Source organism: Cucurbita moschata, unplaced genomic scaffold (genome assembly GCF_002738365.1).
Source record: "Cucurbita moschata cultivar Rifu unplaced genomic scaffold, Cmos_1.0 Cmo_Scf00006, whole genome shotgun sequence".
NCBI classification, from domain to species: domain Eukaryota; kingdom Viridiplantae; phylum Streptophyta; class Magnoliopsida; order Cucurbitales; family Cucurbitaceae; genus Cucurbita; species Cucurbita moschata.
This window is the reverse complement of record NW_019268522.1, coordinates 3,371,516-3,396,169: the sequence shown is the minus strand read 5'-3', so window position 1 is coordinate 3,396,169 and position 24,654 is coordinate 3,371,516. Positions and strand designations below refer to the sequence as shown.

Below are 24,654 nucleotides of genomic sequence, written 5' to 3'. Positions count from 1 at the left end.
TGTCTTTAAGTTTTCAATTATTGTGAATAGGTAAATTAAGTTCTTTAATGTGTTCTAACCCGATGTCATAGGCTCATATAGGTTGAATTGAGTTCTAAGGAGCCAATTCAGATTAGTATTGTGATAATCCCACATTGGTTGGGGAGGAGAACGAAACATCCTTTATAAGGGTGTGAAAACCTTTTCTTAACAAACGTGTTTTAAAGCCTTGAGGGGAAACTCGAAAGAGAAAGCCCAAAGAGGACAATATGCACTAGCAGTGGTCCTGGGTCATTACAAGTATTAGGAATAATTATCGACTCTAGCTTAGACCAGCCAGATAAGTAGTTTTACTATTAACTTGGTTAGATGATTTGTTTGCTGTATGAACGATGTGTGCCTTGTGACCCATGAAAGTGTCATGTTTTATGGTTGGATGTATGCTATGATACATGTTATGTCGTGTTACGAGCTATACTATGTTATCAGTTATACTATTATATAATTATGTTATGTTATCGATGTTATATGATGCATGAACCTCTATAACTCATGTCAGGTAAACTATGCTAATATGTTCGATCTATGTCTCTGAGACATTAGAAAGTTATGTATGTAAATCATGAAAGATAGGTGAAATATTACGTATGTATATCTCATAGTAAAGAATGGAGGTATGACTTGTATGTCATGTTTCGGGTTTAGGGTTTTGATGTTGTGGGATCTCATACATTTTGTATGTAACGTACACTATACTTCCCAAAATTTAATTATTTACGTTTAAAAGTGTTTATAAATTTCAATTTATGCCAAGTAGGATTTTGACCTATCAAAAAAATTTAAAAGTAATGAATAGAAATGAAATTGAATTTTATGTTTAATAAGACTCGGTAAGTCTTATTTTATGTAATATTGAACAATAAAAGAACTATTATATACAAAATTGAAATGTTGAGTCTTATTAGGCCTTATAAAAAAAATTAACACTTTTTAAACTTTTTAAAATTAATAGAGACATTCAAAATTATTGTTAATTTTAAAATATAAATTTTTGTACTTCATAATTATTTTTTATTTATTTATTTCCAACAAATAATTTTTAAGCTGGTAAGATAATTTTTCCAAAATCTTAATTAAATATTTAAAAATAAACAAATAAATATTTTACTAACACTTTACTTTTATTAAAAACAAAAATTCAAATAAATGACTCAGAATTGAAAAAAATTTATTATAAATAATTAAATTTAATTTAAAAAATGCTTCAACTCGATCGATCCAACCCACAAACACCCTAAAAATTAAAACGGACTAAACATGAAATTGAAAGTTTAAGAACAGATCACTCCGTATCACTCGATAAAATGTATATTTTTATTTTTTTTTTATTTTAAAAAATGCTTTGGTTTGATGTTGTCCTTTCACTTTTGAATCAGCCAAATACACCCCACATTGCCATAAACTGTAATGCATGAAAAAGGTAGATATTCCACCAAAATGGGTATGCAATTCTGGAAACTCCAAAGATTTGGCCAAGTATGGGTTATGTTTATCTTCATTCAATCATGTTTTTTTTTTTTATTTTCTTTCCTTTTTAATTTCAATCACTTCACCATTTCATTCATCATAGCTTCTTTCTCTTGTTCCTTTTCCACATACATTACTATATAGGTAGAGGATTCCATTTAGTTTTAATTTTAGAACCATATGGTTCAAGTTAAAAAAGTCTTTCAAAGTTACACACCGTCTTTGGGCTTTCCTCCTCTAAATACTCCTCTGAATATTGTCCTCTTTTGGTTTTCCCTTCAGAGTTTTCCTTTAAGGTTTTTGGGCTTTCCGTTATGGGCTTCCTCATTACGCGTCTGCTATAGAAAAATTTCCACACTCTTAGGTGTTTCATTCTCCTCCTCAACCAATGTGGGATATCACAAAATGTCCATTTTATCCACGAGGTTAGAGACCGCCCCAATAGAGAATGGGGAGGGACTGAAGAATTTTTTTTTTTTTCTTTAGATAAATGAGGTTAGAGATAGAATTATATTCTTGATCCCGGCTTTCTGCTTAATCTAAATATATTTTCAACAGATACTAAATATATTTATAAACTAAATACTATGTTGTAGATTATTTTTAATGGTTAAAAACTACGTTTAATATTAAAATAAAAACTTTAAAATAACTATTTTTTTTAAGAATAGTAAACGGGAAAGAATTATCGAACCCGAGCCTGACAAAGATAAATGGGGAATGAAATAGGTGGTGGAGATGGAAACGGGAAAGGCTTTCCCGCCCCGGCCCTGACCTCAACCGACACCAACCCATGGACATCTCTAATTAGACAATATCAATAAGATTTTGTGGAGTATAGAAGACAATGTCTTTACTCGTAAATGAGACTTTTTGGACTTTAGAGAAGAAGAGCTAACTTAAATCAGAGAAAACTCAAGCTCACTCTATCAGATATTGTCCTCTTAGCGCTTTCTCTAAATGTTTTTTAAAACGCGTCTGATAGGAAGGGGTTTCCACACCCTTATAAATAAATGTTTCGCTCTCCTCCCCCAATCAACGTGGAATATCACAGATTATATTACTCTATCAAGTCTCTCGGATTATATTACGGTATCGAGTCTCTTGATAACGGCGAATGGAATACGATAGTAATTGAAATGAGTTTTTGGTCATACAATAAGGAATCCACTTTTTCTTTTTTGATTATCCCGTCGCACTCAAAGTAGAAAGTGAAAACAAATGGCCTTACTCATACAAATTGCTCACTAATAAACCTCTCTTGATAGCACAGGTAAACTATATTCTTGAGAGAGAAGAGAGCATAACTCACTATCATCCGCTGCCTCACACCAACCATTGCTATTTAAAGAAAGAATGTGAATGAAAAGGTTGATATACTCATAGAAGTATAAAAGATGCTCGATTAAATCACGGGCACTATGGGGGATATATATGTATGTATGTATATAGTGTACGTTTATCACTAAATAGGGGTTGAAAGAACTCGATAATCTGAAGAAAAAAGACGTTCAATTAATCCAACTCAACCGAGTTGGGTTATGATTCAAACAAATTATATATTGAAATTGAGTTGCAAATTTTAATTAATGGGGTGCATGAATGAACCAAGACGAATGAGAGCGATTCTGAAAATAGGATTACTAAGAAAGGTTTAAAGGAAATTAAAGTTACTACACCAATAAGGTGCACCTTCCTTTTTGGTAACTCAATCATAAAAACTTCATAGTTAAACGTGCTTTAGTTGGAGCAATTTTACGTTGGGGTGACTTCCTAGAAATTTTTATAAGATACATGTGAGTGAGGACAAATCATGTTGAAAAGACTCTTGATGCATGTGAGTGAGGACAAATCATCTTGAAAAGACTTTGGTTAGTGGAGATAGTCTTTATTCTTGAGACGCGAGAAGTAGGTAACATGGCCATGTTGTAGGAGATTGTCGAGGTCATCAGGTGTCGAATCATATTTCTAATCCTTATCCGAATCTTGGCCATGTCGTAGGAGATGTAGGGGTCATTCTTGAGACGCGATAAGTAGGTAACGTGGCCATGTCGTAGGAGATTGTCGGAGTCATCTTGTGTCGAATCCTATTTTTAATCCTTATCCAAATCTTGGCCCTGTCGTAAGAGATGTAGGGGATTGTTGGGGTCATCATCTTGGTCATGTCGTAGGAGACCTAAAGGATTGTTGGGGTCATCAAGTACCGAATCTTAAACATAGATCGTTTTAACTATTTGGGATTATTTGAATTGAAAAATTTACTACCCCACCAATTGAATTAGGTCTAAAAATGTCCGGATCCAACTCAACCATCAACCATATTTCTTATATAAATAATGGGTAGTAGCTAGCATTGACACAAAAAAAAAATCCAAAATTATATTGAGCATTACTTATTTAATTTCCACTACTTAAGTTAATTATCGGCCATTATAAATAATTTTTGTACTTAGGGCCCCACTCATGTTGGGAATAATTTGTTGAAAAAGAAAATTTACTTATTCTTGCTTAAAGATTTTGCAAATCTAAGATACTTTTGAGACTATAATATAATATATATATATCTCGTCTTTATTTCTTTCGTTTTAAATTTAAATTCTATGAACAAAAAAATACAAATTTAAATATGTAACGACGTATTCTTGATCTTATGTGTTTATCGTTAATGCATTCAAGGTTCTGACATTCCGCTCCCATTAACGAGGACTAATCTGATACCAAAAGTGTTAATTAAGTTTGTTAAAGACAGCTTTTTATAACTTTTTTATTTTGTCAAAGATTTTTTTATAAACTAATTAAAGTATTTATGGGTAGCTTTTGGCTTTCTTAAAAATAAATAATAAGGTTAATGGGATATTGGAATAAAAAATTTATCATAAACACTAGACAGTCGAAAAAGCTAGCTTGTTGAACCACAAAAGAATTATTTTTTAATTGCATTATACGGTCAAACCGACCCATTTAAAATAACCCATGATTGGTTGTTTGACTAATTTCATGTTATGCGTGGCAAAATTTCGTTTGTAGCTTATAATATAATAAGGATTAAGATGGTAAACGTTACTGAATAAAGCATAGTTCAACTCATTATATACATATATAGTCAATCAACGGGTTAAAAATAAAAATTATTGATATATAAGTAAGGGAAATTATTTTTATTAGTATGAACTATGCTTAAATAGCATAAATTGGACAATGTCGATTCATGAAGGAGGTTCATTGTTCCTATCATGATGTGGAATCAACCCAAGGAAAAGTTTTGATAACAAATGATATGAAATCAACGCAAGGGAAATAAGATTCAGATTACTTTGTTCATTGAATATCTCAACGCAGACAAGAACATTTATTTGAGATTCGAATCACTCCACAAGTAAGATCGATCATGTTTAGCTTGAATGATTCTTGTTGATCAAATATCTCAAGGCAAGAACACTTATTTGATCGAATCACCCCACAAGCAAGATTGATCATGTCGAGCCAGAATGATTCTACATAGAATTGCAAAGAAACTTGGTCATTGGCTAAAGAAAAGCACAAATGCTTCTTTTACTACATTTTTCAAGTATATTTTACAAAGATAACGTACCTAGCTTTATGTAGTCTCAAAATAAAAACCGTTAACGTTACTGAGGCATGAGTTGTAATTATATTTCATGATCATAATTAGCCACTATGTATACTTTATGGCTATAATTAATTAGTATGTAAATAAGTCCTGTAATACATTAAATAAACACCCTAACTCAAAATTATAATCCACCTAAAATTTATAACAATGAAACTTGATTCTTCTTCAATGTGATCATGAAACATCTTCGGATAATTTAACAGTATTTTCTTCACATCTTTCTTGAAGTTTATAATACATGATTGATGTCTTGGTTCATATCATTCTCCACTTCTTCAAGAGGATTCGAGATAAGTTATGAAAATACAAAGGACGTCACAACACTCTCTAATGTGTATAACTCATGGAATTTTAAGCCACTCTGTTTGCACTCATTTATGCAAATCAAGTTTCCCTTTCACCTTGCAAATTTTTCAATAGATTCAAGATTCGATTTTAAACTCTGGGTCGATCAAAAGTTAAGAAGATGAAAAATAAATAAAAAATCAAATTGAGAAGAAATGCGAAGAAAACATATATTCGATCTTGAGCATGAAGCTCTGATACCAAATGATATGAAATCAATCCAAGAAAAAGGTCTGGTACCACCATCCATATCTTCGATCAATAGGAGTTATCCAACTCCATATCATAAAAGGAGTTACTTTTTAATAGATTTCCTAAAAGATTATATATGCCAAGAACATTATTGCATGGATGCCATTTTCAGCTGGGTCCCTCTCACAAAGCAAAAGCTTCTTTTCTCGTGGCTCAATTTGTATCGAGGATCATAAGATATTAGATTTTATAATCACCCCACTAGCTTTTAATTTGATTCAAGAAAATTGGTAAAAAAAAAAAAATAGATTAATCAATTTTCATTCATTAACTATAGGTCATTCCACGGCAGATATTACACTTTTATACACTATAAGATAGATAAGTTGTATTACATTGTACAAGCAAGTCGATCTTTTACAAGTTCGTAATTATAGAGTACATCTTGTATGTAAAGTATCATTGATTCTGCAATAAACAATTTGTTTATGATTCAGCATAAATTAAGTTATTTTTGGGCGAATAAATAGGCTCCATTGTTCAAGTCTTGAAATTAGTACTACTATAACTACACATCTATTTACCATTTTGTATGAGAATGAGCTAATTACGTTTCTAGCTGTCTATTTGGTCAAGTCCTCAAAATGGTAAGTTTATTTAATCGAGAATAAAAATCACTCTCACTCATGTAAATCAAAGGACAAACTCTCCAGAATGTCATAGGAACTACACGGTTAACCAATGCCCAAGATTTGAAAGTCATTATCTTGGCTAACAAGATGCACCTTCTTTTTCGATGGCTCAATCATAGGAGCTTCATGGTTAAACGTGTTTTATATTGATCAATTTTATGTTGAATGACATCATAGAAACTTTTTTTAGATATATATAATTGAAGACAAAACATGCTGGAAGAACGTGTATACTCTTAAGAAGCAAAATTAAGTAACTTAACCATATCGCAGATAATACAAAGAAATGTTATAGCTATTAGGTGCCCAATATTAATTCAAATATTGGGCATGAACTGTTACATAACACGCCATCACCAGGGTCTATGAGAGACCTGCATTTTATTCAATTATAATAAATCACCGCAGTTTAATTAATTGATTTAACTATTTTATCGTAAAATATTATTACAATATAATTCAATTTTTATTTTATTTTTTTACAAATAGGATTAAATTGTTATAAATTTTAAAATATAGTCACGGTAAATTTTAAAGAAGAAAATAAAGTATCAAAATTATTACTTTTAAAAAGTATGGACCAAAAATATTTTTGAGTGGTTAAAAAAATACTTTTTAACCTAAAAAATATTACTTTAATAACCTAACTCCAACCTCCTTTTTACCCTTAGCTATGTGGGTTTTAATGGGCTTGGGCCTGAAATCCGTGAACTTAAATGAAGCCCAAATTTAAAATAATTTTATGATATTTTAATAAAAATATTTATTAATATTACATTTTATTAAAAAAAAATTAAAAGTGAGATCAACATTCAACTTTCATTAAATATATATATTTTTAATTATTAATCCCATAATTATGGGGAATATATTAATTTTAAATTACATTTTCATTTAATTGGCTTACTATTTGTCACGTGCTCACGTGCTCCTTAGTGGTTTAGGAATCCAAGGAATTTATTATCTCAAAATGTAAAGGAATTAAAAAAATATCAATTTACATTTAAATAACGTTTTTTATATATTAAACAAATCAATATTATTTGCGAGCGTTCTACGTCTTGTTCAAGTTTAGAGGTGTGGCCTTTCGGTTTGAACGAATGTAGAATACTCTTAGAACATACGTCTTGTTCTTAGTAGAGCCATTCCTTTAATGTTTAAGGTCCCGAAGCTCGGTGCACTTCGTTAGGGTTTGATAACTCTTACAATAAGAGTTGTTTTTGTGGACTTTTTTAGGGCGGCCAAAGTACCACTCTAGCAAACCCATTAATACGGAAGAATTCTTAATATATTTTTATTTGGCTCGGGTCATCCCGAAGGTTTTGTCCCACGAACTCGAAACCGGACCGATTCAGTTCAAGTTCAGAAAAATGAACCCAACCCTACCCAAAATTCTAATCCAACCCAACCCAATCCTTATAGTTCGGGTTGGGTTCGTCTGGGTTGTCGAGTTGAATGTACACCCCTAATTTTTATGAATTAAGAGTAATGTACTAAGATTTTTGTAACGGCCCAAGTCCAACGCTAAAAGGTATTGTCGTCTTTAAGCTTTTTCTTTCTGGCTTCTCCTCAAGGTTTATAAAACGCGTCGAGTGGCGTAGCTAGATCTTTAGCAATATATGAGTCTAGAGCTAGAGCCAAATGTTTAGCAAAGTGTATGGAGAGTTCGAATCATAGTTTTAGCACAAATGAAAGCACAAATCATAGTGCTTGGATGAGAAGGCGGTGTGCTAGTAAAGACGCTGGACCTTCGAGGGGGTGGATTGGGGGTCCCACTTAGATTGTAGAAAGGAACGACTGCTAGCAAGGACAGAGATCTCACATTAGTTGGGCAGGAGAACGAATCATTCTTTATAAATGTGTGAAAACCTCTCCCTAACATATGTGTTTTCTGAAGCTAATGTTCGCCCATGATGCTAATATATTGTGTCTAAAAAAAAGTTGTATACAAAATAGATACCATATATTATTAAATATATTAGGGTTTAGAACTCTACCATTAAAAAAAAATTCATCTTTCTTGGATGAATATGTAACTACTTCATAACACGGGCTTCTTTCTATTGGAATGTAAGATCCTATATCGATTGGAGAGAAGAACAAGTGTCAGCGAGGATGTTGGGCCTCGAAGATGGGTGGATTGTAGATCTCATATCGATTGAAGAGGGGAACGAGTGTCAGCGAGGACGTTGGACCCTGAAAAGGGGTGGATTGTAAGATCCCACATCGGTTGGAAATGAGAACGAAATATTCTTTATAAGCGTGTAGAAACTCCACTCTAAAAGACGTGTTTTAAAAACCTTGAGGGTAAACCTGTTTCGAACCGTCCAAAAAAGACAATATCAACTAGAGATGGGTTCGGGCCATTATTACTTAAATTTTAAAAAATTTGAAAATATACTAATAATATTGATCATTTCATTCAAAACTAATAATAATTAAAAAAAAAAAATCTTTTAAATTAATTTAGCCAAAATAAGATATAAATTCTTTTAAAATACATCAACCACTTAGTTGTCCCATAAAAGGCTACGATGGATGGCATTTCTGTAATTTAGCGTTAACGCTGACTTCAAACTTCTATTCCTTTTCCTTCAATGTTACGCGCCAAACCTAGCGAGTGGTTTGAACGCGGAGAACTTTGACCATTCCTAAGAAGCTTCCTTGAGGTATTTTGGTCAATTCACATTTTTAAATTGTTAATTAATGTTGTACGCCCCTTGTGGCCTATTTGATCAAATTTTTTTTTAACTAAACTTTTAACGCCAACTACCTTAGCTTCGTTTTCATAGCCTTTATTACGATTCTGTCATTTGTATACTTCCCTATACACGGCCCACACATCGCACATAGGCTTACTAGATAGAAAGACTTGTATGTGCACCCATTAGGCCTGACTTATTGAGCTAGCGCACCTTCATGTTACCAACGCCAAGGAAGGAAAAGACTGGTATAATATCATGACAAACATATATATCTCAAAGATACACGTCTGCACTAATCATAACAATGAAGTATTATGATGCATGTAACAAACAAAATGCATGAGGTCTATTAACATAGAGGATCAACTCAATCGAGCTGCATGTGAACTGATCGTGAGCTGTGTTTGGGAAATAGCTTGCCACACGCACCGCATGTAGGAGGAGGGATGGCTAGGTCTCGAGTCAATATGTAGGCCTCGAGTCAGGTTGGTGTGGTCTGGGTTGATGTTTGGTCATGGGTCGCACCTGTGTTGTTTTGGGCTGGATTTGCGTCTGATGGGTACTGGACTGGATCTACCCGAATTCAAATCCTAGTTTGATGCTGACCCGCAGGCTTCTTCTTTTCGATCTGGTCGATCCAAATTTTGATCTGGATAGTGTTCTTGAGAAATGAAAAAAAAAAAATTAAAAAAAACCTCCTTAAAATTCTCAAACTGGACAACTCGGTGAAAATGAGGGCTTATGTAATAGCACAAATAAATAAATAAATAAACAAATAAAAAAAATATGTTAAAAAATAATAATAATAAATAAATAAAATAACAAATAAAAAAGAAACAGACGTTGGCCACTTCTCCCCACTAACCTCTCAGTTCCTCTCTCCAGTTCCTTTCTTCCGTTATCTCTCCTCAATCTATCTATTAGGTCACAATCTCAAATTCCACTCAAATTCCTGAAGAAGAATAAGAAAAAAAAGTCATATTTGAGAAAACAAAAAAAAAAACATAAAAACAACAAAAATGTCATATTTGAAAAAAAAAAACGAAAATGACCTTCACCCTTATACACGTATTTACCTGAATAGAGGTAGATGCACATTTATGTATCTCTTTGGTTAAGGTATATATATATATTTTAATCATAATTTCTTTTTTAGAAAATCACAAACAATTTTTAGAAAAGTACGAAAATAGATTCCGTCATTGCATTCACATGTTCTTACATTTAACACCATCCAATAGTAGGGTCACCTACTCGGTATTTCTTTAAATATTCAATACATTCTTTTCTTATAATAAAATATTTCTTACAAAAATATTTCAATTTCGTATAATTATTAATCTAAAAGAAAAACATTAGAATAGGTAGCTAACTATTAAATGCAAATGATTGTAAAGTAGAATTTTCACATTTATTTCATTAATTATAATATTTGAAGAACTTTTAGTTAGTACGGAATTCTTATCTAATTTGGATAATACTATAAATGAATTAAATTCAATTTATTTAAAAAAAATAATAATTTGAGCATTTATTTTATTATGGCCAACCTTTTTAATATTCATATATTAAATAAATTTAATTTATTAATAATGTAAGTAAAAAATAACTTAATTATATCTCAACTAGAGTTTTAATAAAATTAAAAATTATTATAAAAAAAATTTAAAAAACAAGACAATATTTAAAATATATAAATATAACGGAATAGATAAAAAAAAAGAAAAAAGAAATTAATAAAAAAATCCTAGCTGGCAGCCGACGTCGATTTCGCCGTGGCTCCGTTCAAAACGCAATAAAAGTCAACGTAATACCAAAAGACCTATTAGAATAAGAAGTCGCCTACCACGCGCTGATAAAACGCGTGACTTCCACGCTCCGGCCACCTCTGCCCAATCAAAAAATAAGAGAAAAACCCATCAAATGATTTATTTATTTTTTATTTTTTTTATTTTTTAAAATTTAATTAGCAACGCCGTCCCCGATATGTTTGTGATTGGAAGTGTCATAGACGCTCTCTTCTCTCTCTCACACAGCACCATTTTTATAAACAGAGTTTTAGAGAGAGAGAGAGAGAGAGAGAGAGAGAGAGGGAGCAGAGAAATTAAACCCGAAGGATCTCTGCAGATTAATTTCCTTCGATTTCTTAAACAGGAACGCAAAAGGGTCGTTTCGATTCTTCGAAATTGTGTCTTAATTTTCTTTAATCGGGCTTGGATTTTGTGGGTTTTTATGGAATGTTCGTCTTCTTCAACGTAGATCTCGGAATTTATCATTACTTTGGAGGTTGGGGGTTTTCAGATCTTCGATTCGACTGCCGGATTCCGATCACTCAGCTCAAGAACTCAGGTGATTTTATTGTTCACTTTTGAATCCAATCGGTTCCGATGATTCAATTCTTCAATTCCATTTTCGAGGTCTCCCTGTTTTTCTTTGAGTTAATGTGTGATGAATGAAGGTTTTGGGGTTTATTGCATTGTTCTTGTGTTCTTAGTATTTACCACCGACGGAACAGAGCATTAGAGACATTGGGATTCCGGTAGAGTTTGACCGTCTTGGCGGCGGAGCTTTAATGCTTTTGATTGGCTGTTTAGACTAGGCTTAATGTTTTTCACTTAGAGTGGTGGTTGTTGAATTGAATGCATTTGACCTTTGTTTAATGGTTTAGGACAATGCGAGGTAATGTTGATTGAACAACAAATCAATGCATCTTTTCAAACTTGAAGGTGTTGTATCGGTTAGGAACCACAACTCTCCACAATGGTATGATATTGTCTACGATGAGCACAAGCTTTGTGGCTTTGCTTTTGGTTTTCCCAAAAGGCCTCGTACCAATGGAGATTTATTCCTTAAAATCCATGATCATTCCCTTAATTAGCCAACGTGGGAGTCCCTCCTAACAATCCTCAACAATACTCTCCTTGAACAAAGTACACCATAGAGCCCCTCATGAGGCCTTATGGAACTCTCGAACAACCTCCCCCCTTAATTGAGGCTCAACTCCTTTTTCTAGAGCCCTCGAACAAAGTACACCCTTTGTTCGACACTTGAGTCACTTTTGATTATACCTTTGAGGTTCACTTTTTTGTTAGATATTTGAGGATTCTATTGACATGACTGAGTTAAGGGCATGACTCTGATACCATGTTAGGAACCACAACTCTCTACAATGGTATGATATTGTCCACTATGAGCATAAGCTCTCATGGCATTGATTTTGGTTTCTCCAAAAGGCCTCATACCAATGGAGATGTATTCTTTACTTAAAAACACATGATCATTCCCTTAATTACCCAACGTGGGACTCTCTCCTAAAAGTCCTCAACCGTATCATTACGAAAGAGATGGGAATTATAGGCTAGTTATCTTATTGTTACTTTCTAAAGGAAAAAAGTGTTGGTTGGTCACATTTTAATGTTTATAGCCAGCTTTTAAGAAGAAAGTGTCTCATATTATCCCTTGTGAGAGAATTGAGTATCAACATTAAAGCATAGTTATGAATAGAGTGATTATTGATTAAAATAAGGTGTTTATGTTACTTGGTTGGGAATGATGCATTCATTTTCTAAGTGAAATAGTGATTTGATTTCTTGAAACTTGACGTGAATGCTAGGATTTGTTGTTTTCTTTGGGTTATTAAGGAAAAAAGAAAAGTGGGGTTTTGAGTTCATCATCAAGACATGATCAAGAGTAAAAGTTTAGGGAATAAGTGCAAATTTTGGACATTTGATGGCCTGCAGCTTAAGATGACATATTCTTTGTGAACTATTTTTAGTTTAACAATTTATAGCTTCCTTAAGTTCATGTCTAGTGGTCAGTTGTAAATAGTATGCAGGTAGAATATATTATCTGCTTTGGCCCGTTACATATTGGTGCCAGTCTCACGGTTTTAAAACACGTCTATTAGGGAGAGGTTTCCACACCCTTATAAGGAATGCTTTGTTACCCTCTTCAATTGATGGGAGATCTCACGATCCACCCCCTTGAGGGTCCAGTGTTCTCGCTGGTAAACCGCCCAGTGTATGGCTTGGATACCATTTGTAACAACTCAAACCCATCGCTAGCAGATATTGTCCGTTTTCGTCCGTTATGTATCGCTGTCAGCCTCACGGTTTTAAGATATGTATACTAGGGAGAGATTTCCACACCCTTATAAGGAATGCTTAGTTCCCCTCTCCAATCGACGTGGGATCTCACAATCCACCCTCCTTGGGTGCCCAACGTCCTCGCTGGTACACCATCCGGTGTTTGGCTCTAATACCATTTGTAACAGCCCAAGCCCACCACTAGCAGATATTGTCTGCTTTGACCCGTTACGTATTGCCATCAGCCTCACGGTTTTAAGACGCGTCTACTAGGGAGAGGTTTCCACACCTTTATAAGGAATGTTTAGTTCTCCTCTCCAACTGATGTGGGATCTCACAATCATCCCTTTGGAGGCCCAGCGTCCTCACTGGTACACCGCCTAGTATTTGGCTCTGTTACCATTTGTAACAGCCCAAACTCATCGCTAGCAGATATTGTCCGCTTTGGCCCGTTACGTATTGCCGTTAGCCTCACGGTTTTAAGACACGTCTACTAGGGAGAGGTTTCCATACCCTTAAAAGGAGTGCATAGTTCCCCTTTCTAACCGCTATAGGATCTCACAACTAGATCAATAAAGTTGAAGAATATTGTGGATCAAGGATGGAAAAAATATCTTAAAACCAACCAAATGAGCTTGGTTTTAGTTTTTATTGTAATTGAAATCACATGAACACATATTTAAAAGCTTGATCTGCTGTAGAAATGATAGAACTACAGCAAAGAACATGAAATTCCTGCCAAACAGAAATATAAGTGCTATTGTATATATTTGTAGTGATCATGCATTTTTCAGCAAAGATTATGTGACAGTTTTGACAATGTCTATGGCTTCTTCAATTCCTAACGGATCGATTTGTGTATTCAATATACAGATTCATTATCATCACTGAAACCGAAATCTCGATCGGAGGTGTTCTAAGCCGAGGCCATTGCCTTGTGTTGAACACATTGATCCCATTCATATATGAAGTAGCGATGCATTTGTTCTAGATGAAGACAGGTCACAAGTACCAAATAGACATGGGTGACATGAAAGTTCTGCCCGGTCCACGACCTCGTACTACCAAGAGGCCGTTATGGATTATTATCTTGGTTTCTATGGTCTGTGTGTTCCTAATATGTGCTTATATCTATCCACCCAGTGGCACAGGGGCCTGTTACATATTTTCTGATAAGGGATGCAGGGTTATTACTGACTGGCTCCCACCTTCACCTGCAAGGGAACTAAGTGATGCTGAGATTGCATCACGTATTGTTATTAGAGAAATTTTGAACACACCATTTGTTCCATTGAAAACTCCTAAAATTGCATTCTTGTTCTTGACTCCTGGTTCCCTGCCTTTTGAGAAGCTATGGGATAATTTTTTCAAGGTAAGTTTCTGTGTTTTTTACTGTTACTTTGTTCCATCATCTTTTCCCAAGTTTTCAAGAGTAGGTTATATTTCATCAGTAGTTTACTTGTTATTGTATTTACATTTATCTGTGATGCTGATGGTGGAATGTTCGTTAACAATAGTTGGACTCCATGTGATAAAAAATGTGCTTTCCATTTAGTAGATATTGTTTTCTTTGGGCTTTCCTTTTTGAGCTTCCCCTCAAGGTTTTTAAAACGCGTCTGCTAGGGAGAGGTTTCCACACCCTTATAAAGAATGTTTCGTTCTTCTCTCCAACCGATGTGGGATCTCACAATCCACCCCTTTTGGGGCTAGCGTCCTTGCTGTCACTCGTTCTCTTCTCCAATTGATTTGGGACTCTCCAATCCACTCCTCTTCGGGGCCCAGTGTCCTTGCTTGCACATTGCCTCATGTCCACCCCCACTTTGGGGCTCAGCCTCCTCGTTGGCATATCGCTCAGGGTCTGGTTTTGATACCATTTGTAGCAGCCCAAGCCCACCACTAGTAGATATTGTTCTCTTTGGGCTTTCCCTTTCAGGGTTCCTCTCAAGGCTTTTAAAACGTGTCTGCTAGGGAGAGGTTTCCACACCTTTATAAAAAATGTTTCGTTCTCCTTCCCAATTGATGTGGGGTCTCACAATCCACCCCTTTTCGAGGCCCAGCGTCCTCGCTGACACTCATTCCCTTCTCCAATCGATGTGGGACTCCCTAATCCACCCCCTTCGTGGCCCAGCATCCTTGCTGGCACACCGCCTTGTGTCCACCCCCCTTCAGGGCTCAGTCTCCTCCCTGACACATCGCTCGATATCTGGCTCTGATACCATTTGTAATAGCCTAAGCCCACCGCTAGCAGATATTGTCCTATTTGGGCTTTCCCTTTCAGGCTTCCCCTCAAACCTTTTAAAACGTGTTTGCTAGGGAGAGGTTTCCACACCCTTATAAAGAATGCTTCATTATCTTCTCCAACCGATGTGAGATCTCACGTCATTAGTTTTAATTCTTTCATCATACCAGCTTTTCTAGTACCTAAACCTGGCACGTTGACAATCAACAGAATCTAGGTGACCAAGGTTACAGAAACAACCTAGATAATGTGGGAAAATCTCATGTACTTCGATTACTGTGTGATAACAAGTTGGGATGAATTGTTTAAAATTATAATGCTTCTAGTTTTATAGGATGGCATATGTTTTATACCCCTTGTTCTCGAATCACAATCTGAATCTCATACATATGTCAATCTCTAACGTCTAATGATGCTAGTGAAGTCTATATCATTATATTTTCAGCTGAAACTATTCCCATCTCTTGTCAGGGCCATGAAGAGAAATTCTCTATTTATATCCATGCATCTAAGGAAAAGCCAGTGCATGTCAGCCGATACTTCGCTGGTCGAGAAACTCATAGCGATGAGGTCTATATATTTCCATGATTGATATCATTATGTGCATGTTCTTCCAGTTATCATTACACTTTGGTTTGTGCTAATACTGCTATCAATCACTGATCTATACTCCTTATAACCAGTTTGGTGAACTCATTGTATATTCAGGTTATATGGGGTAAAATTTCGATGGTCGACGCAGAGAGACGATTGTTAGCAAACGCTCTTCATGATCCCGATAATCAGCACTTTGTTTTACTTTCTGATAGGTGATTTTAAGATCGAATCATTTCAAATTCTCAATTCAAACCATGATTACTTTTGATATTTGTAGAACTGATTTATTATATCTGGAATCGCAGTTGTGTACCGTTGCATAATTTCGATTATATCTATCAGTATTTGATCAATACCAATCTCAGTTACGTGGACTGGTGAGCAATACACGATCGATCTATCGAACACAAAATTGATATAGAGATATGGATGACTTATTTATCATAATTTGATCATATGTTCAGCTTTAAGGATCCTGGTCCTCATGGAAATGGGAGGTATTCAAAGCATATGCTACCTGAAATTGAAATGAAAGACTTCAGAAAGGGTGCTCAGGTATGTTTGAAATGTTCATAAAGACTTGTAAACGTGCATGTATCTTCAATATTTGAAATGTTCTATGCAGTGGTTCTCGATGAAGCGACAACATGCTTTGATCGTCGTGGCTGATAATCTTTACTACTCGAAGTTTCGAGATTATTGTAAGGTAAATTGTACTTGCTACGACTTGGTGATTATGTATAACTACATAGTAAGAATTTCCTGGTTATTTCAGCCAGGTTTGGAGGGACACAATTGCATTGCAGATGAACATTATTTGCCCACCTTTTTCCATGTAAGAGTTTAACTAAATATCATGAGTGTTGTGTATGAACGTTTTGAACTGAATGTCGTTTTTTTCGTTGTCCAGATGACGGATCCTGAAGGGATTGCAAACTGGTCAATTACTCACGTTGATTGGTCGGAAAGAAAGTGGCATCCGAAGTCGTATGGGGCTCAAGATGTTACCTACGAACTTCTACAAAATATCACGGTATGATTCCGTATTGTGAGATACTACATCGGTTGGAGAAGGGAATGAAGCATTCCTCATAAGGGTGTGGAAACCTCTCCCTAGTAGACGCGTTTTAAAACTGTGAGGCTGATGGTGGTACGTAACGGGCCAAAGCGGACAATATTTGGTAGTGGTGGGCTTAGGCTATTACAAATGATATCAGAGCCAGTCACCGGGCAGTGTGCTCACAAGGACGCTGGGGGGTGGGGGGTGGATTATGAGATCCCACATCGATTGAAGAGGGGAACGAAGCATTCCTCATGAGGGTGTGGAAACTTCTCCCTAGTAGACACGTTTTAAAATCGTGAGGCTAACGACGATACGTAATAGGCTCAAGCGGATAATATTTGCTAGCGGTGGGCTTAGGTTGTTACAAATGGAATCAAAGCCAGTCACCGGGCGGTGTGCCAACAAGGACGCTGGGGCCCCAAAGAGAGTGGATTGTGAGACCCCACATCGATTGGAGAGGGAAACGAAGCATTCCTTATAAGAGTGTGGAAACCTCTCAATAGTAGATGCGTTTTAAAACCGTGAGATTGACGGCGATACGTAACGGGCCAAAGTAGACACTATCTGCTAGCAGTAGATTTAAGCTGCTACAAATGGTATCAGAACCAGTCACTGGGCGTTGTGTCAGCGAGGATGCTGGGCCTCTAAGGGTGGTGGATTGTGAGATTCCACATCGATTGGAGAGGGGAACGAAACATTCCTTATAAGGGTGTGGAAACCTCTCCCTAGTAGACGCGTTTTAAAATCGTAAGATTGATGGCAATGCATAACGGGCCAAAGATGCCAATAATACATGCACACATTGATAACACCTTACAAAGACAAACATTTTAGCTATAATTGAGTTGGATGTTTCTGTTTGCAGTCGATCGATGTTAGTGTGCACGTTACGAGCGACGAAAGGGTATGCACAGTCTCAATCTTGATTGATTCTTTATCTTATGAAGTCTAACAGCAAATCATTCAAACGTTTTGTATTGAGCTTCTGCAGAAGGAAGTGCAAAGATGGCCATGCTTGTGGAACGGTGTACAGAGGCCATGTTACTTATTTGCAAGGAAGTTCTATCCGGAGGCTCTAGATAACCTTATGAACCTCTTCTCCAACTACTCATCGCTATCAGCCTGAAAATTTTGACATGATATTATTGTTTGATCATATCAGTTGTTGCTTCGAACGCATCCGTCCGTTCGTACAACGAAAGCTTAGAGAGTCAAAAAAACGCCCCGTTTTGAATGCCGAAACAAAGCAGCCATTGTTTGATGATAGTGAAGATATAGGAGGGAGGGAGGGAGGGGGAGGGAAGGATGGTTAATTGATGTGATTTTTTTGTCTAAATTTAAGCCATTTTGGGGCATTTTATGGGTCATCGCTTTGTAAAAGATGACTGTGGAGTAGCAAATAGGCACAGAAGTAGTAGCCAACTTGAATCTCATGGTGTTAATTAAAAGCAAACATTCTTGCCTTATTTGCCTATGCAATGCCATATCAAGATGTAGCTGATTTTTTTTTTTTTTTTTTTTTTTTAATAATAATAATTTTGAGAATAGTTATGGATCTTGATTGAATTAAAGGATAGTTGGGGAGTTGACTTTTAAACTCGTAAAAAGAGATAAAAAGAGGGGTGAATCAGTGGGGAGTTGACAATCCTGTAATAAGAGTGGTGGATCTTGGGGAGTTGAGTTTTCGGGTGGGAGATCTTGGGGAGTTGAGTTTTAAATCCATAAGAAGAGTGGTGGATCAATTTGGAAAAGATTGGTGGATCAATTGGGGAATTGACTTTTAAGCCGGTAAAAAGATTGGTAGATCAATTGGAGAGTTGACTTGAATATCCATAAGAAGAGTGGTGGATCAGTTGGGGAGTTGACTTTTAAACTTTTAAACTTGTCAAAAGAAACCTTAGTAGTGGATCAATTGGGGGTGATGGATTTGGGGAGTTGACTTTTAAATGGTGGATCAATTGGGGAGTTACTCTTAATTGGTGGATCAATTGGGGAGTTGGACTAGATAAGTGGGAGTTAACTTTTAAATTTGTAAAAAGATGGATGGGTTAGTTGGGGAGTTGACTTTTAAACTTATAAAAAGATTGGTGGATTAGTTGGGGAGTTGACCTTTAAACTTGTAAAAAAGATTGGTGGATCAATTGGGGAGTTGACTTTTAAACGGGTAAAAAGAGTAGTGGATCATTTGGGAGTTGACTTTTAAACCCAGAGTGGTGGATTAGTTGGGCAGTTGACTTTTAAACTTGTAAAAAGAGTGGTGGATTTGGGGAGTTGACTTTTAAACTCGTAAAAAGAGTGGTGGATCATTTGGGAGTTGACTTTTAAACCCAGAGTGGTGGATTAGTTGGGGAGTTACTTTTAAACTTGTGAAAAGAGTGGTGGATCAGTTGGGGAGTTGACTTTTAAACCCGTAAAAAGAGTGGTCGCTCAGTTTGGTTCTCATTTATAAGAGGACCATTGGTTCACCGCCCTCTCGCGTTGCCGTATGATCCTCTACAATAATATATGAAAGAACCGTAACTTATTGTAGTTATGCTTATTAATATAACCTAACCATTTATCGGTAGACATTCAAGTATATCATTTACAATGAATTTGTATTAGACTATATATATATATATATATCTATATATATATATATATACACATATATATATTTCGTACGTTTAATTTTGAGTGAATTAAGAACGATATCTATGAGAGCAAGTCTTTTTATTGACCTGAGCGGGAACAACTAAATAATAAGTTTGATTCATAATGATAAAATAGAAGTTGAATAAGACTCTTTCACTTCAAATGGCTTAAGAACTTCTACATTCCCTCGTTCTCTCTTTACGGCACCTTGTTGTTGAGTTTATCCCTCGTGTTCCAATGGTGGGCGCTCCTTCGACTCGTGCTCAAGATCTCAAAGCAACTCCAAGCACTGCAACTATGTATCGTTCTTCATGTCACCGAACTTTAGCTTTCCATTTGTCGCTCATCAAGATTGGTTTCTAGATTCTGTTTTAAGTAATTTCGTTGTTCATTTGGGTAAGTTTTGATCATTGCATTGATGGGATGATATTCTTTGAAATAGAGTTCGTTTTTCGGAGGTCAACTTTTTTTACGGATAATTTCTTGGATTCAATTCACATTGTACTCGTAGGTATCACATAGGCAGTCTTTTTGTGACAATCGAGTAAATAAGGAGTAACGAGATGCATCTTATTTTTCGGTAATTCAATCATAAGGATTCTAAAATTAAGAGTGGTTTGTGTTAGGTTTGTAAGATAGTCTTTAGCCTACCAAGTAAGAAATAAGTAACACGAACATGTCATAGGAAATGACAGCCATCATTTATCGAATCTGAATTTTAAATTATGATCTGAATCCTAGGTACGAGACGGTAAAAAAACTTGAAAAGAGAGAATAATTGAAAATTGCAAAAAAAAAAAAAAAAAAAAGTATGACAAAATATTTCCGCTGCCAAGAATCAAATCCAAGTCTCAAGGGTGAAAACTATATATGTTAACCATTGGACGACAACCGATAAATTGTTATATGTGAAAAAAAAATCCAAGTCTCAAGGATTCTCGTAAAAGAAAGATATAGTAACCGCTAAACGATCAAATTCAAGTCTCAAGGGTGAAAATCAAATATTTTAACCATTAGACGACAACAGAAGAATTGTTGTGTGGGGGAAAAAAACAAGAAACTTAAGAAGAGTGAATAATTGAAAATTGCAAAAAAAAAAAAAAAAAAATTGTTGTCGAGAATCAAACTCAAGTCTACAATGAAAGCTAGATATTCTAATCGCTGGATGACAACAGTGAAAAAAAAATATTTTTATTGTCGGGAACAAACTCGGGTCTCCTAGATGAAAGCATGATATCCTAACCACTCCATAAACTGAATAATTGTTATGCGGGTTTCCTAGGTGAAAGCCAAATATCGTAACGGCTGGACAACAACGGAAGAATGGTTAGGTCTCTTGGGTGAAAGCCAAATATTCAAACCGCTGGACAACAACGGAAAAATTGTTGTGTTGATGGAGAGAATAATTGAAAATTGCAAAAAGAAAAAAAAAAATATATATATAGATATATTTCTGATGCCGAGAATCAAACCCAGGTCTCTTGGGTGAAAGCTAGATATCCAAACCGCTGGACGACAACGGAAAAATTGTTATGTGTTGATGCCGAGAATCAAACCCGGGTCTCTTGGGTGAAAGCTTCCGTTGCCGGGAATTGAACATGGGTCTCTTAGGTGAAAGCCAGATATCCTAACGGCTGGACAACAACGGAAGAATTGTTTTGTGTAAAAAAAAAACAAGAAACTCGAGAAGAGAGAATAATTGAAAATTGCAAAACAAAAAAAATAAATAAATAGTTCCGTTGCTGAGAATCAAACCCAGGTCTCTTGGGTGAAAGCCAGATATCCTAACGACTGGACAACAACGGAAGAATTGTTTTATGTAAAAAAAAAAAAACAAGAAACTCAAGGAGAGAGAATAATTGAAAATTGCAAAAAACAAAAAAAAAAAAAAAAATAAATAAATAGTTCCGTTGCCGGGAATCGAACTCGGGTCTCCTAGGTGAAAGCCAGATATCCTAACTGCTGGACGACAACGGAAGAATTGTTTTGTGTTAAAAAGAACGAGGAACTCGAGAAGAGAGAATAATTGAAAATGTCTCCTAGGTGAAAGCCAGATATCCTAATCGCTGGACGACAACGGAAGAATGGTTTTGTGTTAAAAAAAACAAGAAACTCGAGAAGAGAGAATAAAAAAAACAAGAAACTCGAGAAGAGAGAATAATTGACAGAGAAGAGAGAATAATTGAAAATGTCTCTTAGGTGAAAGCCAGATATCCCAACGGCTGGACAACAACGGAAGAATTGTTTTGTGTAAAAATAATAATAATAAATAAATAGTTCCGTTACTGGGAATCGAACCCGGGTCTCTGGGGTGAAAGCCAGATATCCTAACCGCTGGACGACAACGGAAGAATTGTTTTGTGCAAAAAAAAAAAACAGGAAACTCGAGAAGAGAGAATAATTGAAAATTGCAACAAAATAAATAAATAAATAGTTCCGTTGCCGGAAATCGAACCCAGGTCTCCTGGGTGAAAGCCAAATATCCTAACCACTGGACGACAATGGAAGAATTGTTTTATGCTAAAAAAAACAAGAAACTCGAGAAGAGAGAATAATTAAAAATTGAAAAAAAATAATAATAATAAATAAATAAATAATTCCATTGGCGGGAATCGAATCCAGGTCTTCTGGGTGAAAGTCAGATATCCTAACCGCAGGATGACAACAGAACAAAGATTTTGTGTTAAAAAAAAACAAAAACCCGAGAAGAGAGAATAATTGAAAAATTGTAAAAAAAAAATAATAATAATAAATAAATAGTTCCGTTGTCGGGAATCGAACCTGGGTCTCCTGGGTGAAAGCCAGATATCCTAACCGTTGGATGACAACTGAAAAATTGTTGTGTTAAAAAAATCAAGAAACTCGAGAAGAGAGAATAATTGAAAATTGCAAAAAAAAAAATAATAATAATAAATAAATAGTTCCGTTGCCAAGAATCGAACCCGAGTCTCTTGGGTGAAAGCCAGATATCCTACCACTGAACGACAACAGAAGAATGGTTTTTTGTTAAAAAAAACAAGAAACTCGAGAAGAGAGAATAATTGAAAATTGCAAAAAAAAAAAAATAAATAAATAAATAGTTCCATTGTCGAGAATCGAACTTGAGTCTCGTGAAAGCCTGATATCCTAACCGCTGAACGACAACAAAAGAATTGTTTTGTGTTAAAAAAAACAAGAAACTCGAGAAGAGAGAATAATTGAAAATTGCAAAAAAAAAATAAAAATAAGTAGTTCCGTTGCCGAGAATCGAACCTAAGTCTCCTAGGTGAAAGCTAGATATTCTAACCACTGGACGACAACCGAAAAATTATTTTGTGCTAAAAAAAACAAGAAACTCGAGAAGAGAGAATAATTGAAAATTGCAAAAAAAATAAATAAATAAATAGTTCCGTTGCCAAGAATCGAACTCCGGTCTCCTGGGTGAAAGTCAGATATCCTAACCGCTGGACGACAAGAGAAGAATGGTTTTGTGTTAAAAAAAAAAAGGAAACTCGAGAAGAGAGAATAATTGAAAATTGCAAAAAAATAAAAAATAAATAGTTCCGTTGCCGGGAATCGAACTTAAGTCTCCTGGGTGAAAGCCTAATATCCCAACCGCTGGACGACAACGAAAGAATTGTTTTGTGTTAAAAAAACAAGAAACTCGAGAAGAGAAAATAATTGAAAATTGCAAAAAAAAATAATAATAATAAATAAATAGTTCCGTTGCTGGGAATCAAACTCGGGTCTCCTAGGTGAAAGCTAGGTATCCTAACCACTAGACGACAACGGAAGAATTGTTTTGTGCTAAAAAAAACAAGAAACTCGAGAAGAGAGAATAATTGAAAATTGCAATAAAAAATAAATAGTTTCGTTGCCGGGAATCGAACCCGAGTCTCCTGGGTGAAAGCCAGATATCCTAACCGCTGGACGACAACGAAAGAATGGTTTTGTGTTAAAAAAAACAAAAAACTCGAGAAGAGAGAATAATTGAAAATTGCAAAAAAAAAATAAATAAATAAATAAATAGTTCCGTTGCCGAGAATCGAACCCGGGTCTCCTGGGTGAAAACTAGATATCCTAACCGCTAGACGACAATGGAAGAACGGTTTTGTGTTAAAAAAAAACAAGAAACTCGAGAAGAGAGAATAATTGAAAATTGCAAAAAACAAAAAAAAAAAATAAACTAGTTCCGTTGCCGAGAATTGAACATGGGTCTCTTAGGTGAAAGCCAGATATCCTAACGGCTGGACAACAACGGAAGAATTGTTTTGTGTAAAAAAAAAAAATAAGAAACTCGAGAAGAGAGAATAAATGAAAATTGCAAAACAAAAATAAATAAATAAATAAATAGTTCCGTTGCCGGGAATCGAACCCGGGTCTCTTGGGTGAAAGCCAAATATCCTAACGGCTGGACAACAACGGAAGAATTGTTTTGTGTAAAAAACAAACAAGAAACTCGAAAAGAGAGAATAATTGAAAATTGCAAAAAAAAAAAAATAATAATAAATAAATAGTTCCGTTGCCGGGAATCGAATCCGGGTCTACTGGGTGAAAGCGAGATATCCTAACCGCTGAACGACAACGGAAGAATTGTTTTGTGCTAAAAAAAACAAGAAACTCGAGAAGAGAGAATAATTGAAAATTGCAAAAAAAAAAAAATAAATAAATAAATAGTTCCGTTGCCGGGAATCGAATCCGGGTCTACTGGGTGAAAGCGAGATATCCTAACCGCTGAACGACAACGGAAGAATTGTTTTGTGCTAAAAAAATCAAGAAACTCGAGAAGAGAGAATAATTGAAAATTGCAAAAAATAAAAAAAATAAAATAATAAGTAGTTCCGTTGTCAGGAATTGAACCCGGGTCTCTTAGGTGAAAGCAAGATATCCTAACTGCTGGACAACAACAGAATAATGGTTTTGTGTTAAAAAAAACAAAAAGCTCGAGAAGAGAGAATAATTGAAAATTGCAAAAAAAAAAAA

General features: G+C 35.3%; 1 protein-coding gene and 3 non-coding genes across 4 annotated transcripts; 1 reads left to right on the top strand and 3 right to left on the bottom strand.

Annotated features, from left to right (window-relative positions):
• Positions 1-11,068: 11,068 nt before the first annotated feature.
• LOC111444362 lies at positions 11,069-18,551 on the top strand. The gene is made up of 11 exons (XM_023082447.1): positions 11,069-11,423; positions 14,033-14,531; positions 15,870-15,968; positions 16,107-16,207; positions 16,301-16,372; positions 16,460-16,550; positions 16,621-16,701; positions 16,771-16,830; positions 16,906-17,028; positions 17,924-17,962; positions 18,050-18,551. Exons 2-11 carry the CDS (start codon positions 14,151-14,153, stop codon positions 18,182-18,184), a joined length of 1,182 nt encoding a protein of 393 aa, XP_022938215.1. The 5' UTR covers positions 11,069-11,423; positions 14,033-14,150; the 3' UTR covers positions 18,185-18,551.
• Positions 18,552-22,126: 3,575 nt separating this feature from the next.
• On the bottom strand, positions 22,127-22,198 carry TRNAE-UUC. Its single transcript has one exon. It is a non-coding gene; the product is annotated as a tRNA-Glu (tRNA).
• A 1,342-nt stretch (positions 22,199-23,540) lies between these two features.
• On the bottom strand, positions 23,541-23,612 carry TRNAE-UUC. The gene has a single exon. It is a non-coding gene; the product is annotated as a tRNA-Glu (tRNA).
• A 413-nt stretch (positions 23,613-24,025) lies between these two features.
• Positions 24,026-24,097, bottom strand: TRNAE-UUC. Its single transcript has one exon. It is a non-coding gene; the product is annotated as a tRNA-Glu (tRNA).
• Between the last annotated feature and the right edge of the window lie 557 nt (positions 24,098-24,654).

Bases quoted from the DNA above. Each gene is read 5' to 3' on its own strand.
- LOC111444362 (XM_023082447.1), top strand. From the start codon at position 14,151: ATGAAGACAGGTCACAAGTACCAAATAGACATGGGTGACATGAAAGTT. The intron at 14,532-15,869 runs GTAAGTTTCTGT...ATCTCTTGTCAG, and splicing joins TATGGGATAATTTTTTCAAG to GGCCATGAAGAGAAATTCTC. The intron at 17,029-17,923 runs GTATGATTCCGT...TTCTGTTTGCAG, and splicing joins AACTTCTACAAAATATCACG to TCGATCGATGTTAGTGTGCA.